This window comes from Acartia tonsa, chromosome 8, assembly GCF_053477335.1.
Source record: "Acartia tonsa isolate MP-2025a chromosome 8, ASM5347733v1, whole genome shotgun sequence".
Classification (NCBI taxonomy): Eukaryota; Metazoa; Arthropoda; class Copepoda; order Calanoida; family Acartiidae; genus Acartia; species Acartia tonsa.
Window position 1 is genome coordinate 10,754,041 of NC_137267.1, and position 15,847 is coordinate 10,769,887.

At 31.6% G+C, this 15,847-nt stretch overlaps 1 protein-coding gene across 6 annotated transcripts in view; it reads left to right on the top strand.

Moving 5' to 3' along the window:
* LOC145325976 (alpha-1,3-mannosyl-glycoprotein 4-beta-N-acetylglucosaminyltransferase A-like) overlaps window positions 1-15,847 on the top strand; it is a 44,162-nt gene that overhangs the window by 2,938 nt on the left and 25,377 nt on the right. For 5 of the 6 annotated variants that reach the window (XR_013881688.1, XR_013881687.1, XR_013881689.1 and 2 more), the window contains exons 3-5: window positions 4,932-5,043; window positions 10,003-10,086; window positions 15,131-15,193. Coding sequence is in view for 1 of the 6 variants with exons in the window: in XM_080169023.1 (XP_080025149.1) it covers window positions 4,932-5,043; window positions 10,003-10,086; window positions 15,131-15,193 (259 nt within the window). In the remaining 5 variants the exon portion in view is untranslated. The remainder of the gene's footprint in view (window positions 1-4,931; window positions 5,044-10,002; window positions 10,087-15,130; window positions 15,194-15,847) is intronic. The other variant, XR_013881691.1, reaches the window with a different exon arrangement.

Below are 15,847 nucleotides of genomic sequence, written 5' to 3' on the forward strand. Positions count from 1 at the left end.
AATCCGATCGGTTCAGTGGTTACCGAGATCTTAAGGGACAGACAGACGGACGGACAGACGGTCAGACGGACAGACGGATAGACAGACATCGTTCTACTTTGTATTATAGATAACCACTGTTTATGAGCGTACATACATTAATTAGTTGTATAAATAATAAATAGATTTCTTCTGTATTATTTTCATGGTCTAGTCGCAGTTTAGTTTTGCAAGCACCTACATCAATCATATGTTTGACTTTGTGTCTAAATATGTTGGGAATAATGAAAATATAGAAATTATTTTTAATTACAATTAAAATCTTTACATTATTATTTTTCTTTTTTACGTTAAATTTGATCAAATTTTTATCAATGCTGACTTATTCCAAAAAATAGAATCTTGCATTTTCAAACTAGCGGCTACGCCCTTGAGAGGAGTGGAGGTGGAGTTGGCCCTTAACTTTCCATTTTAGTTTTTAAAAAAAAGAGTACTAGACCTTTCATGGAACTATAACAAGGATGACAACATCCATAAGTAGCGAAGCTAAAAAATTATGAATGGATATCGGGAAAAAATTTACTAAAGAGCAGTGTCATACAATAAACATTAAACATAATAAAATAGGTAACACAGGAAACCTTTAAATTCACTAAAACTTAAAAATCTAGGAATTGATCTATCACCCCAATTAATTGACAAATCTTAATGAAACTTGATGAAAATATGTAGAATATGAGCATTTTCAATTCCTGTTAAATTCAGCTGTCAATCCTGAATAGGAATAGAGAAAATAACGAAAATCTAAAAAATCTAGGAATCGATCTAGCGCCCAAAATAACAGACAGATTGACAAAACAATGTATAGATTAGATGGGCATATGTCATAGGAATCTTCACTAAAATCTTGAATAGAAGCCGAAATCACGTTTCATTTATAGCGTTACGGACAGACGGACAAAGTGAATCATATAGTAAATTTACTAGTAAAAAGCTTCACTGTAAAGGAGAACGCTATCTATTCAGTATTAGTGAGTTCCTTCGTTACACATACTCACAGATAGGCAGACAAACATCCTGTTACTTTTAAATAAGACTTTTACCTCTCATTAAATCTTTATGAAAACTATATAGATTTCAGGGTTTTTTTTAACCTTACTGCATGATAGATTTTTTTCAAAAACTTTGAAGTTAAAAAAAACAAGGGAAAAAATTTCTTACTACCAGTACTACGAAGCATCTTAGCTTAGTGATGTTTTTATTTTTAACTTATCTGCCTACTAATATGAAGGACATGTACAGTTACTTCGCTACCAATAAAGGAAAAATATGCAGACGTAATGTCAAAATTAGCTTAAGTCAGAACAACAAAAAATGCAGTTTTTTTGATGCCCATGAATTGTCAGTTGTGTTAGTGATGTGAAAAGAACATAGTAACAATTTACACACATGCAAAATTCTTCCTTTTATTTTCCCGAATTTTTTGCACCCTTTATGATAAGGTGAAATTCGGAAAAGGACTTTTGTTTTGCAAGTCGGAAGCGTGCTTGAGCTTCAAAGGGGAGGAGTAGGTGTCCTTGCAAGTCAAACGACTGTATCCTTAAGCTTATAATGTACAGAGATTTATAAGCCTTAAAGAGATGAAAAAGATAGAAGACAAACCTTTTCAAAATCTAATTTTGGGGAAGTATTAACACAGTTCCCTATACCACACGATATTGTCCTAAGTGAGGGGGATGCTGGAGATTATTTACCAATCGTTTTTATTTTTCTTTTCATTTTAGATAACTCCATTTTAATCTTTAAAACAGAGAAAAGAAGTAGGTAGTAAATCCAAGTAAATAGAAAACAAACAATTGAATAAATGTGCCTAATTTGTCCTTTTATATAAATATATTTCTAGTTGGAATACGTTTGTGGAGTTTTGTTGCATGAATCTGACAGCACCAAAGGGAGAAATAAATAGGTCTACAGGGTGCTGACAGTCTTGACTAATTTAATATCCAATAGTTTTGGTTTGTTTTATATGTTGGGGGTAATAAATGAAAAAATAGATTTTTCTAAATTGGGGTCTTTCATTTCAATATTTAATTCACTTTTTATCTTGGATGTTTAAATTCTTTTTTTTTCTGAAATTGGTATTCTGTAAAACCAACTTTTATGTTTTATTATTTTTACCAACATTTTGAAAATTTTATTTGGATTTTGCGCTCTTGGCTTCTGGTTAAATATCGAAAGGAACTTCTCACCTCCTCTTTCCCCATATACACAACAAGAAACGTAGACTCAGTGTTTTTGAAAGAAAAAGTAAATGAACCTATATGTATATTTTGTCTAGTAAATAAATTTTTTAGCTTTCGTTGGTTTACCCTTGTTGAGATCTTTATGGATGCTTAACTTCTACAACTACCTAAGTATACAGTAGTCCCTTTATGCCCACTTCACATATATGTATGTATTGCATTGTATACTTTAGGCAAACATACCTAACATTGTAAAAATTGCATTTTATACAGAAAGTGATTTTTCAAAACATGAAACTCATAGTTGTATTTTTTGTAATGTGGAACACACTCATGTAAAAAGAGAATTAAATGTTAAGCTTGTTAGAGAGTTTATTTTATCAAAACAAGGATGACAATATCGAGGCGAAGCGGTAGGACAAACGAACATTAACATTTGTAGAGTGTCAGAACTGAAAAATCAGAACATAAATGTATTAAGGTCGAATTAAAATTGTAAGTAAATTTGTTGAAAAACTGCTTAAATACAGGACAATGTTTAATGACATACTTACGTTTTTAGGACTTGATTATGAGATGCTTCGCTTATAACATTGTATATTGTTGTCCTAGGAATCAGTATTCCAAAAATCAGATCAATCGGATAATTTTATCACATAAAAATTCGTTGTTAAAAAAGTTAAAAATCAACATGATTAAAATAGACGTACGGACTTCCTGGTAACGATTATAGAGTTGCTACGCTTTCTAAATCGTACCTAACTATTACAGGAATCACCATGCAAAGTTTGAACTCGATAGGATAATTCTAACATGCCTCAATTAACGAAAAAATCTATCCGTTCCAGACGGACGGACGAACGTACGGATCGACCCTAATTATAGAAAAGCTTCGCTTTTAAAAAGATATTTAGGTCTGTTCATGTCTTTGTACAATTCCATATATGTGGTAGTTAATAAGATAATTTAATAAAGTAACAGGATATTTGTTTGTTTGTTTGTACCGAAGGATCTCGCTAAACGCTGAACCATATAGTTCTTCTTAACAGGGTAGCTTTTAAAAGGCCCTGGAAAGGTTTAAAATTTTTAAAAAATTAACCTGCCCCCCCCCCCCAAAAAAAAAAAAAAAAATCAATCAAAATAAAAAGTTTTTTTATAATCTGAATTTTAAAAACTGCGTTTTGGGATTCAACTGACCCCCAAGTGACCCTAGAGGCCTTTAGGGGCGTAGCTGATAGTGTAAAATATAACAATTAAATAAAAATGAATATAATCACATGTTGTATTATTCAAATTCAAATAAAGTTTTAAAATAAATTGCTTTTGCTTGTTTATTAAAATCAAAAGGTTATTAGGTAAATGTCTCAAATAGGTCTCATAAATAATATTCATATCAGTTTTGTGTAAAAAGCTATATTTTTATGTGTGTAAGCAGTTTAATTGTATTGCACTTTAATTCCGGTATTATGTAACATCCTTAGCTATGGGAAGGGGGGAAAGTTGATGAGAATGGACATTAAAATATGAGTTTACATGACATGCGATTATTCAACTGTCAAACAAAATAATTTCTACTAAATTGACATCAATAAAGCAAAGAATTTTTATTGAATAAATTTTAGTTAGTTTGACTTAAACAAGACATTTGAACCCCCTCCCCCCCTACCCTTCCATGCTGCAATTATACAAGTATAAAATTATCTCAATTAGTAGCGCAACAATAACAAGCCAACAAGAATAACGTTGAATATGAAAAGAAATATTTATTCTGACCATTATTAAAAATTTCATTAGATTTAAACTTATAGTAGCTGCGCTGAAATATTTTTAGTAACGAAGCTACTCTATAATTCACGTTGTCTGTCCGTCAGTCAGTCCGTAACGCTATTGGGGAAATGAGATATACTCACCTGCTATTAAAGCTTAAAGAAAAAGTAAATAAACATATGATATTATTTTCTTCTCAGCTGCTATTAAAGAAAGATTGCAAATTTTTGTTGTGAAGGTTTCATTTTCCAAAAATCATTGAGTTCAAAACTTTGTCTGTCAGTCCATGGGTCACGCAACTTCTATTCTAATGTCTCTTTTTTTTCATCCTTTTTATGATTACTTAACATTTGCTTGATTCACTTTTTGTCCTGTTGTCATTCCTTTTCTGCTTCGCTATTTATGAATGTTGTTTTTCTTGTTTATTATATTACAAATATTTTAATTCTTGCTAAAATTAGAAATATAACAATATATGTTCAAAGTAAAAAGTGATGAAAATGACATTTAACTCAAAAGTGATTGAATTTTTATTAAGGTAGGTGAGCTTAAGTGTAAATTATTTCCAAAAATATTTAAATCATTTTAATTTCATTAGTTCCGATGTTAAATACTTTAAAAATATTTTACACATTTATCGGCTATTGTTATAACCCTGTATTAATGTATGCATCTATCTATCTATCTTTAGGGGACATTGGTCTGTTCATTACACTAGTCCCCAAAGTTTTATAATATCATATAATTATTCGTTGGCTCAACAACTTTGGGGACTTAAATTGAATTTTGATTAGTTGTTTCTGTAGGTTAAATGTCCAAACGTTTCAACAACTAATTGTAACCTACAGAGGGGTAATTATGTGAATCATCATTGTTGATGTACATCAATCAATCGGCCGTTGTCTTATCCCTTTAGATCCCTGATCTATCTCTTTCTCCTAGGATGAACACAGCACGGACCCGACGGTCGCTGGCTCTAGGCCTGGGTCTTGCCAGCTTTATCATGGGAATATTCATATTTATCTATCCTAGCCCGGACTTATCTTTAGAACAGGTGAAACATTATTTCATATTAGAATTATCCTATTATTAGTACCTAGTGCAACTACTCTATAACTAAATTGGACTGCAAGTCCGTCTCATTAAGTCATCCAAATTATTAACCAAATTTTTTCATTTTTATATTATATACATTAATCTATTGACAATATTTGTTAAATATTAAAAAAATTTCCTTAACAGACCAGTAAAGTTGTTATTGTTGCGTTTCTTATGGATATCTATATCCCTGTAATATTATATACAGGGCGACCACTGCATACTAAATATACTATTTATACTATATAGGATGAATTTGGATACTATATCATACTATATGACCAAAATTTACTATATATACTATATATTATTACCTTTACTTGACCAAAATTTACTATATATACTATATAATATTACATTTATATAACAAAAAACGAATATTGTCAGTTTTGTGACAACGCCTCTTAAGGAGCGTTTTGTCTTATTTTCACGGTAGGTCTTCTCCTATTTCTAGCCCCTGTAGGGGGGCTTAAAAGAAACTGTGATATGACTAAAATGCATAAAGCTCTAGGTACAGTAAAAAAGAGATAAAGAAAATTCTTTAAGATATATTTTTGTTTGTGATGATTTAAATATCAGTTATTTTTCATAGAATTAACTTAAGGGTGAGGGGGAAGTTTTACCACTTTCGCTTACTCCGTGATTGTGAGGATTGTTTGGGATAAAAGTTTGCTTTTGGGTAGTAGTTCACTTATATTTAATAATCCAGGTTCAGGTGCTGCAGGCTTAAAGGTGGTTTCTGGACAAGTAAAAAATTTGTAAAACTTAGAGATCAACTTATTAAACAGAATATGCATCTTTCAGGATATTATTAACATATCTGAAGAAAAAAATTAAAATTGGCCTCCAAGTTCTGGTCCTGCAGGCCACCAGGTCCACTCTGGACTGGTAAAAATTCAAATTTTTGTTTGAAGAGTTAGACGTGAACCAATAAACAGAATATGCATCTTTTTGGATGTTATTAACTTATCTGAAAAAAAAATTGAAAATTAGCCCCCAGGGTCAAGCCCTGCAGGCCTCCAGGTCCACTCTGGGCAGGTAAAAAATCAAATTTCTTTTTTTAAGAGTTAGAGGTCAACTTATGAAACATATTATGTATTTTTTGTGGATCTTATTAACATATCTGAAAAAAATATGTACATCGGCTTCCAAGTTCAGGTCCTGCAGGCCTTTATGTCCACTCTGAACAGGTAAACAATCAAATTTATTATATGAAGAGTTAGAGGTCTATTTATACAGGGTGCGGCACATAAATCCGGACGTTTTTTAAACGGCCATAGCGTCAAAACTACTTGACCAATCAGGACATTTGACCCCACTATAAAAATCTTCGGTAATGACCTTTTAGCACAAAAAATCTTAGGACGAAGATGGACGTGTACAACGAGCTGGCCGCGCATATGTACAACAAGGCATATTCCCAATGCGCCGGTGGTTTAATCTGGATTCTCGACTAGGGCCCATTAAAACTGACCTCAGCCCATCTGTAGGTGAGGTAGAATTATGCAACTTGCTGGGGATACTGTTAGATACATAAGTAAGACACTAGAAAAGACTAGAGCTCTCTATCTGAAATGGCTTGGCCATAGTACTCCAGCAAAGTGTAACGGGGCAGATTTTGAGATGTAAAAACGTCTAAAACTGTGAAAATTCGTGAAAATTTCTCGGTTCTTGACTTTAGGGACCCATATTGAATTTTAAAACTCATTTTAGACTATGGGTTGCGCTGACAACCCTAGCTGAAACTTCATTCCATTTCTAAAAAGGTAAAGAACGTCGTTCTACCTCAACTGTGGTCCAAATAAGAGCCTCCGTGTCTAGGGGTAGCTTGAAAGTTGGGCGAACTTGGATCCTGCGGTTACTCACGTTCCTAAGGAAATGTGGCCTTCCAGTAGCCCGATCTTAATTCAATGGACTCTTGGGCCTGGGGCTACTTTAAAGCATGCACCAATAGACATGCCCATACCACAAAGACCTCCCTCATTACAACTATCAAGGAGAACTACGCCAGCTTGGACAGGTACATTTTGACCTGGACCTGCCGGCGGGTAGAGGCGGTGATTGAGGTTGGCGGCCATTTTTTTTGATAAATCTAATAGTCATATACATATTCTGCCTCTCAGTTTTTAAAATTCAATAAAATCTTTAAAATTGACGATTTTTTGATCATTTGTTAAAAATTAGAATTTGTCCGGATTTATGTGCTGCACCCTGTATAACAGAATATGCATTTACTTGGATAATATTAACATATCGGGATCCAAGTTCAGGTTCATTCAGGACAGGTAAAAGACTCAAATTTCTTATTTGAAGAGTTCAAGTTCAGGCCTCCAGGCTTTCGTTGGACAGAATACATGGAACATCTAAAATGCTTATGGTGTTTTATAAACTAACCTCTAACTACACAAATAAGAAATTTTGATTTTTACCTGTCCAGAGTCCAATTGGAGGCCTGCAGCATCAAAACCTGGAGGTCGGTTGTCATTTTTTCTTTAAACATATAAATAGCATCTATAAAGATCATTATGTTGTGTAATAAACCTCTAACTTCTTAAATTTAAAATTTTTATTTTATTCGTGTACAGAGTCCACCTGGAGGCCTGCAGCTCCTAAACCTGAAGGCCATTTTTATTTTTTCCTTCAAATAGATAGGTAAAGAACATCCAAGTTGACCTCTAACTCTTTAAGTAAGAAATTTGAATTTTTACCTGTCCAGAGTGGACATGGAGGCCTACAGGACCTGAACTTGGAGTCCGATTTAAATTTTTTCTTCAGATTTGTTAATAGCATTCAAAAAGATGCATATTCTGTTTTATTAGTTGGCCTCCAACTCTTCAAATAAAAAAAATATCTATAACCTGTCCAGAGTAGACCGGAGGCCTGCAAGACCAGAACTTGCTATTTTATTTTTTTTCTTCATTTATGTTAATAACATCCAAAAAGATGCATATCTTGTTTTATAAGTTGATCTCTAACTCTTCAAACAGAAATTGAAATTTTTTACTTGTCCAGAAACCACCTTCCAGATAGCCTGCAGCACCTGAACCTGAGGCCTATCCAAAAAATGATTTAATATATGTGAAATACTAACCAAAAGTAAACTTTTATCCTAAATAACCTATAGTCTCACATTAATACCTAGCCTAATAATCACAGAGTAAGCTCCTTATATGTGAAATTGCTTTGATAACAGCTATGCTTTGAGTAATTATTGATGACGTCTTTACTATGTATTACTTAATAATTCTAAGTCCGATACTATATCATACTATATGAGTTTTAAAAAATATACTATATATACTATATGGATTTAAAAAATATACTATAAAAATACTATATTTTTTTTGTTTTGGAGTGGTCGCCCTGTATATACCTAGCATTTTGTATTGTAAACCTATCAATTTATATGTATCTTTTAATCCTAACTAAAGTCCATTTGTCATTGTTTGACGTATATTTACCAAGTATTTTTAGCCTTAATTATGATCTATGAGTGGCTACTTTTGCATGGTGACTGTAATATTAATAATATATAATGTATATTTGTGGTTTATTGAGTATTATTTAAAGTAAAATTCGCTTTAGTTGTATTATTTAATGAAAATATTTCCAAGGATCATACAAAAAGTTGGTATTTGATTTATTATAATTCAACTCTTCGACATTAAATTGTAAAAAAAACTAATCACTTAATAAATGGTCTTGTTAATTGCTATGAAATACAATAAATCAAGCTTTTACACTGTCGGATTTCATATATTTTACTTATATGAAGGGAGGGAGGGGACATTGGACTGTAAATTATACTTGCATTGAAAGGTTAATAACCACGTTACCTTATTCGTCGGTTAAATTTATTTTTAGACTTTCATTGAATTTTGATTGCGTTCTGTTTCAATCTATATTGCCCAAACCTTTTGGGATGTTTATCAATTTATCGTCCATTGTCTTATCCCTAATGATTCTTGACTTATTTATAAATAAAACCTTTTTCATCCATAATATTCATTAGGTTTTTAAGTCCATAAAAAATATATATACATTAATACAAAAACTTAAAACATGTATAATAGTTATTTCTTTCATCGTATTATAAACCGCTTTCCGCGGATTTAGAATGTACAATTATTAGATTAAAACCGGTTTTTTTAGCCCCGAGGTGCCGAAGGCACGGGCTTAAAAAATGGTTTTAATCTTATGATTGTACATTTATATATTCGTAGAAAGCGGTTTATAATACGATGCTAGACATAGTTTTTTCGTATGGATGAGAACCGGTTTCTGTCCACCGGATTCGAATGAATACGAGAAAACAAAATAATGATTTTGTTACTTTAGACATAGTTTTTGATTGTATTCTATTATAGTAAAGTGAAATAAAAATGCTAAAAGTATCTACATACACTGAAATTCCCCCTTTAAGTTTAGAAAAATAAAAAATGTATTTCGTTGTTATGAGTTTTGAATACCCAAATCCTAAATTACAGCCTTCTTTAGCATTTATGTTTACTTTTAATAATTTGTATACAAACAATGGTAGAAGGGAGTTATTTAAAGCTAAACTAATTTAGTTGATTTTATCAGGGGAAATACGAATTGTCTTAGCTTCATTAAATCAGGGGTGGAGTCTTTTAAGCTTTAATATTACCTAATTTAGTGATTCATTTATTAAATGGTTGATTTTATTACTCAATGCACTAAAAGGAGAATTTTACTGCAATAGGAAAGTAAATTGGGCCTCTAAAGTAAAAAAAAAATGAATGTAGAGATATGTTAGTTTGATAAAGTAGCCTTGGGTGGGATGGATCAATAGCTTTTAAAATTGAAGGATGTGTTTATTTGTTTAGCTAATTAACTCTCACCTGCTCTTTACACTTACCTGCATGTCTCTACTGTGTGTTTCTGCTTCCCCTAGGAGATAGTCAACAGGATTGCTCAGCTGGACGAACAACTTAAACATTCAGGAGCCATCAATAATCAGAGGAAACAAGAATTAAAGGTTAAAGATAGATAGTTTGATATCTAGATAGTTTGATATTTAATTTATGGAAGCCTTTAGTATAGATGGATAGCGAGAGGTGTATATTGAAAAGTCAAAATAACTTAAGGAATCAAAAAATAAATGTATTTATAGATATTTTGACAAGTAGGTAGGAGATATAAACCTAAACAACCTAAACCAAAAATATATCAGAAATAAATATCTTTACAATAACATAGCAAGAGAATAATTCAAGAGGAATTGAAGTTAGCTGTTGATAGATAAAACATACTTTTTTTCTTTAAGAATATTTAATAGTTGCACAGATGGACATAGATATAGGTAAAGTATAAAATTTTCTAAATAAAAAATACTGTAAAATGATTTATAAAATTATTATACACTTTCTGTCCATAAAAATAAACCAATATCCAATTTTAATAAAAGTACAACTTACAAGAATAAATGAAAGTAGGTATTAAAAAAGAAATTGGACACCTAGTGATAACCATTTTTAAAATGACAAAGAGTACTCTTACTAACAATGCTTAAAAGCCTTGTCATGTCATTTATTTACTTGTTTATTTGTCAATTTACTTCCGCCCCCCCCCCCCCTAGCAGTTTCTTTCCCCCTTTTAATTCTTATTTTATGTTCAAATAACACTTTGCCATTTAATGCAAACAAATGCTTTTTTTACTCATGCAATACTTATTTCATTGTAAAATATTGGAGAGTTTTTTTTAAATCGTTTTTTTCATACCAAATATCTATTTATATATAACTGTAGAACTTCTTTAATAGCGACATTCTGAAACTATAGAATACAGTTTATTCAAAATTTCTTTAATTTTAGTAATGATAATTTTAGATAATAGCCAAATAAGTTTAATTTTGTAAATTTTGTATCTCTACTCAGAACACGCACCTAGCAATGAGAGAGGTTAGCTTCCTTGTGCATTCTTTCATCACTATAAGCCACCAGAAGTAAAGGGATGAGATAAGAAATCTATAATCCAATTTATTATAGGATCACTATTTATGATAATTATTGACAAAGTGATGTTATATGCGTCTGATATTTTTATGTGGATTCCCAACACGATTTATCTTAGACAGTTAGACTAATCAGTTGCTGTCTTTTAGTTTACTTTACTTTTTACTAGCACGTAATAGTAGCAATTTAAAGTTAGTATTTAGGTGATGGGGATTTATTTCTCGCCCTAAATTTTGGAGTATTTTATTCTCTATTGGACAATTTCTTTTCGGGAAGGTAGTGGTACCCTCCTTTAAAATAGTTATAATTCTTCCCAGGACCTGTGAGAAGCTGTATTGTAAAGTAGAACAAATCGTTTCAGAGGTTAGAGAGATCTATCGGTGTACAGACAAACAGAAAGACATCTTGCTACTTTTACACAAAGATTATCGATATTTGAAGAAGAAAAAAACAAAAAAAAACTCTAAAACTGGAATTTTTAAAAATAAAACTCACTTGGTTGGGTTATATATAAAATAAAAACGTTTTTTTCCAATCCTGATTGTATATCCCTGTGTCCCTGATAATTCAGTGTTTGTTACCAGTGCTGGAGTCTCCAATAAATGGGAAATTATTTTCCTAGCAACTCAGATATTGATATCCTGTAAAGTTCTAGAATAAATAGGAATTTTAATTATTTAAATTAATTTTTAAAAAATCTTTCAAGGGTTACATTCATGTTGAAACTTTATCTTCTACTATATAAGTTAGTAATTATTTTGTTGGTCTATTAAGATCTCGTTCACCACTAAAACAACATTTTCGGAAAGCTTGTTATAGGTTCTGTGATTGTTATATACTATTGTTTTAGATTAAGTCTGTGGATTGACTTTGGCTATCTTACTTATTCCTGCATCCTCCTAACATTTAAGGACGCAGCCGCTAGTATATTTATATTGTAGGTCCATTGTTTAATTCTTTAAACGCCTGATTTAGTATAATTTGTGGGATTGGAGCTTTAAGATTTAATCTATTACCCTTAAATTTCTGATAGTTTGTATTTGGATTCATGACGTAGATTAAGGTAAACTTGGTAGTTTCTTTAAACATGGATTTTTTTTGTATTTCAAACTATGAATAAGTTTGAGGCTGTTTTTCTATTAGATGTACAGTAAAGTACAATATACTTAATTTTCTTTCACAGTTCTCATTATTGATAGTCAGAATATTTGAACGTTTTTAGAAGAAAGAATTTTTACAGTCAGTAGATTATTTATCGAATTAATTTCAGTTAGGTTTGGGGGATTATATTACTTCTTCAAAGCAAAAAAAAAGATTAACAGTTTCTTTGCCAAAATAAGAAAACGAAGGTCACAGAAAAATGCCATTTTTAAATCAACTTTAATTTCACTTGAATTGGCTTTTATTTTTTGAAGTGCATAGGATGCATTTTCTTTGCTTTAAATCCATCCTTGCAATTTTTATTGGAAATAGAATATTTGAAATATTATTCAGAACTTACAATCCCCCCCTTCCTCCCTACTCCTTTTTAAAAAGGCTTAAATTATTTTTTACCCTTTCTAAACCTGTTTCACTTTTCAGCAAAGCAATTGCTTGGTAGCTAAATTTGTGTCCATTCGCACCGGCAAAAATGTTACCTATACTTTTTGCATTTAATATTTGATTATGTGATAAAATTTCATATTAGCATAAAAATTAGAAACTTTGTTATAAAAGGAACAATTGAAAATGTGGGAGATAATCAAGTTTAACGCTATATATTTTTAAAAGCGAAGCTTTTCTATAATTAGGGTCGGTCCGTACGTCCGTCAGTCCGTAACGGATAGCTTTTTTTTGTTAATTTAGGCATGTTAGAATAGTCCTATCGATTTCAAATTTTGCATGGTGATTCCTATAATAGTTACCTAGGTACGATTTAGAAAGCGTAGCAACTCTATAACAACAACAAATTTTCATGTCATCTAATCATCCGAATGATCTGATTTTTGGTATATTGATTCCTGGGACAACAAAGTATAATGTAATAAGCGAAGCAACTCTATAATCAAGTCCTAAAAATGTAAGTATGTCCATAAACATTATCCTGAATCAAGCAGTTTTCAACAAATTTACTTACAATTTTACTTTGACTCTTACACATTTATATTCTGATTATTCAGTTCTGACACTATACAAGTGTTAATGTCCGTTTGTCCTACCGTTTCAGTGCTTCGCTTTTATGGATGTTGTCATCCTTGTTTTTTATAATAGAATTTACTTACAATTTTGCTTTGACTCTTACACATTTATATTATGATTATTCAGTTCTGACACTATACAAGTGTTAATGTCCGTTTGTCCTACCGTTTCAGTGCTTCGCTTTTATGGATGTTGTCATCCTTGTTTTTTATAAAAGGGGTCATGTTTTCACCCGTTTATTCCATGAAGTTGGGTGTAACCTGTTTGTCAAATGCTCTTATTAAGTCACACTGTTCTTAATATGACCAAATGTTTATTGGGCGTTTGTCATAATTAAGAAAGTTTAAATTAATAATGGCATTTGACTAAAAATGGCCCCCTTTTTGGTATTTGTTTGAAAGATTTGCTATTTTGATATCTTTTTTAGCGTAGAAACAAGCACTCAAGCAAACTTCTATGGTCACTTCTGAACGAAATCATAAAGTGTACAAATTTTAGAAATAAAATAATAGATAAATTGCAGAATGAAAACTTGAGTACATTTGAATTTGATATTGAATATTAGTTATTTTATTTGTAAGGTACAAGGATTACCTCATTTATAAAGGGAGGGGGCGGTTGTGACACATTCTGAAACCAAAACTACTTGAATTCAACTTTAAAAAAAAAAAGAGTTACAGCACTGAAATTTGGAATGACAGTCGCTTTAAAGAGGTCAAATGTAGAACTGTCAACAAAAGTTGGTGAAACCGCCGTTTCCCGCCAAAAAAAATCGTTGATAGTGGCAGTTCCGCCGCCGTTTCTTCACAGCTCCACATTGTACCTCTTTAAAGCAACTGTCCTATTAAATTTTAGTGTTGTAACACATTTTTTCAGTTGATTTCCCTTTACTTTTAGTTTTGGTTTAAAAAAGTGTCACAACCGCCTCCCCCCTTTGAAATTAATGTTTAGTGCAGTATTTGCTTGAAACAGGTTTTAGCTGGTTTTGGATATAGGATTAAAATATTATTGTCAAAATGGAATCATAACTCACATTCATTTTACGAAAATGGGATAACGTGTATGTTGTAGTACATACACAAAATCCAATAGGACAAAATCTTTAAATAAATGAATGACATTTTATCATAAAAATTACTCACATTAGTCAAATTTCAAGATATTTCAAAACATGCATGAAGTAATTATCATTCACTAAAATAGTACAACAGATTGAATAAATATTTGACTCATTTTGCTTTGTGGTGAAACTATTCAGGCATTTTACTTGGAGAGCTCCTTTAGATTTTGTTTGTGTTGTTTTCCTTCTTTGATCCTGTCCTTTGTTTCAAAGCATTACAAATATACAATGTTATGTCTTGTATTATTAAAAGCGAAGCTTTTCTACAATTGGGGTAGGTCCGTTTAGAAAAGTTAGCTCTTTTCGTTAATTTAGACATGTTAGAATTGTTCTATTTATTTCAAACTTTACATGCTGATTCTTATAACAGTAAGGTACGATTTAGGAAGTATAGCAATTCTATAATCGTTACCAGAATAACCGTACGTCCATTTAAAACATGTTGATTTGTAACCTTTTCACAATTTTTTATGTGACATAATTATCCTTTTCATCTTATTTTTGGAATACTGATTCCTAATACAACAAGGAACATTTTTATAAATCTCTATAATCAAGTCCTATAAGTATGTCCTTAAACAAAATCCTGTATTAAAGCAGTTTTACAACAAATTTACCTAAAATTTGGTTTTGATTTATACATTTACATTCTGCTTAAACAGTTTTGACACTCTTCAAGTGTTAATGTTTGTTTGTCCTACCATTTTAGAGCTTTTCTTTTTATGGATGTTATCATCCTTGTTTTATTGTAATATTTTTGTTTGTTTAGGATATAGCACAAGATTTTAGTCAGCTATTACATCTTGTTAAACAACATCAGGATCAATATGAGGTAACTTTTATACATTTTTGCAGGCAAATAGGGTATATTAGATTTCAAATTTGACTGGCACCCAAAGTATGAAAAGTCTTTAAAACTTTGGGGACTAGCAGTGTCAATCATTTTGCAAATTATTTTAAGGGGGGGGGGCGAAAGTGACACTTTTTGTAACCAAAACTAAAAGTCAACAAAGGAACTCAACTAAAAAAAGAGTTACAGGTCTGAGATTTTGCATGGCAGTTGCTTTATAGGGGTACAATATGGAACTGTGAAGAAACGGCGGCGCAGCCGCCGAAAACCGCCGTTTCCCGCCGAAATTTTTTTTGCCTTTTCTCGGCGGTTTTCGGCGGTTGCGCCGCCGTTTTTTTCACAGTTCCATATTGTACCCCTATAAAGCAACTGCCATGCAAAATGACAGACCTGTAACTCTTTTTTTTAGTTGAGTTCCTTTGACTTTTAGTTTTGGTTTCAAAAAGTGTCACTTTCGCCCCCCCCCCCCCTTTGAAGTTAAGATAATTTAGTTTTTCATAATTTGTCGTCCATTGACTTATCATTTAAAACCCCTGATATTTTTATATGAATAGGTGTTTGTAATATAGATTAGCGGCTAAACCCCTAAAGGCCTCTACCCTCTAGGGAAGAGGGAAGTCGACCCTCTACCTTAAT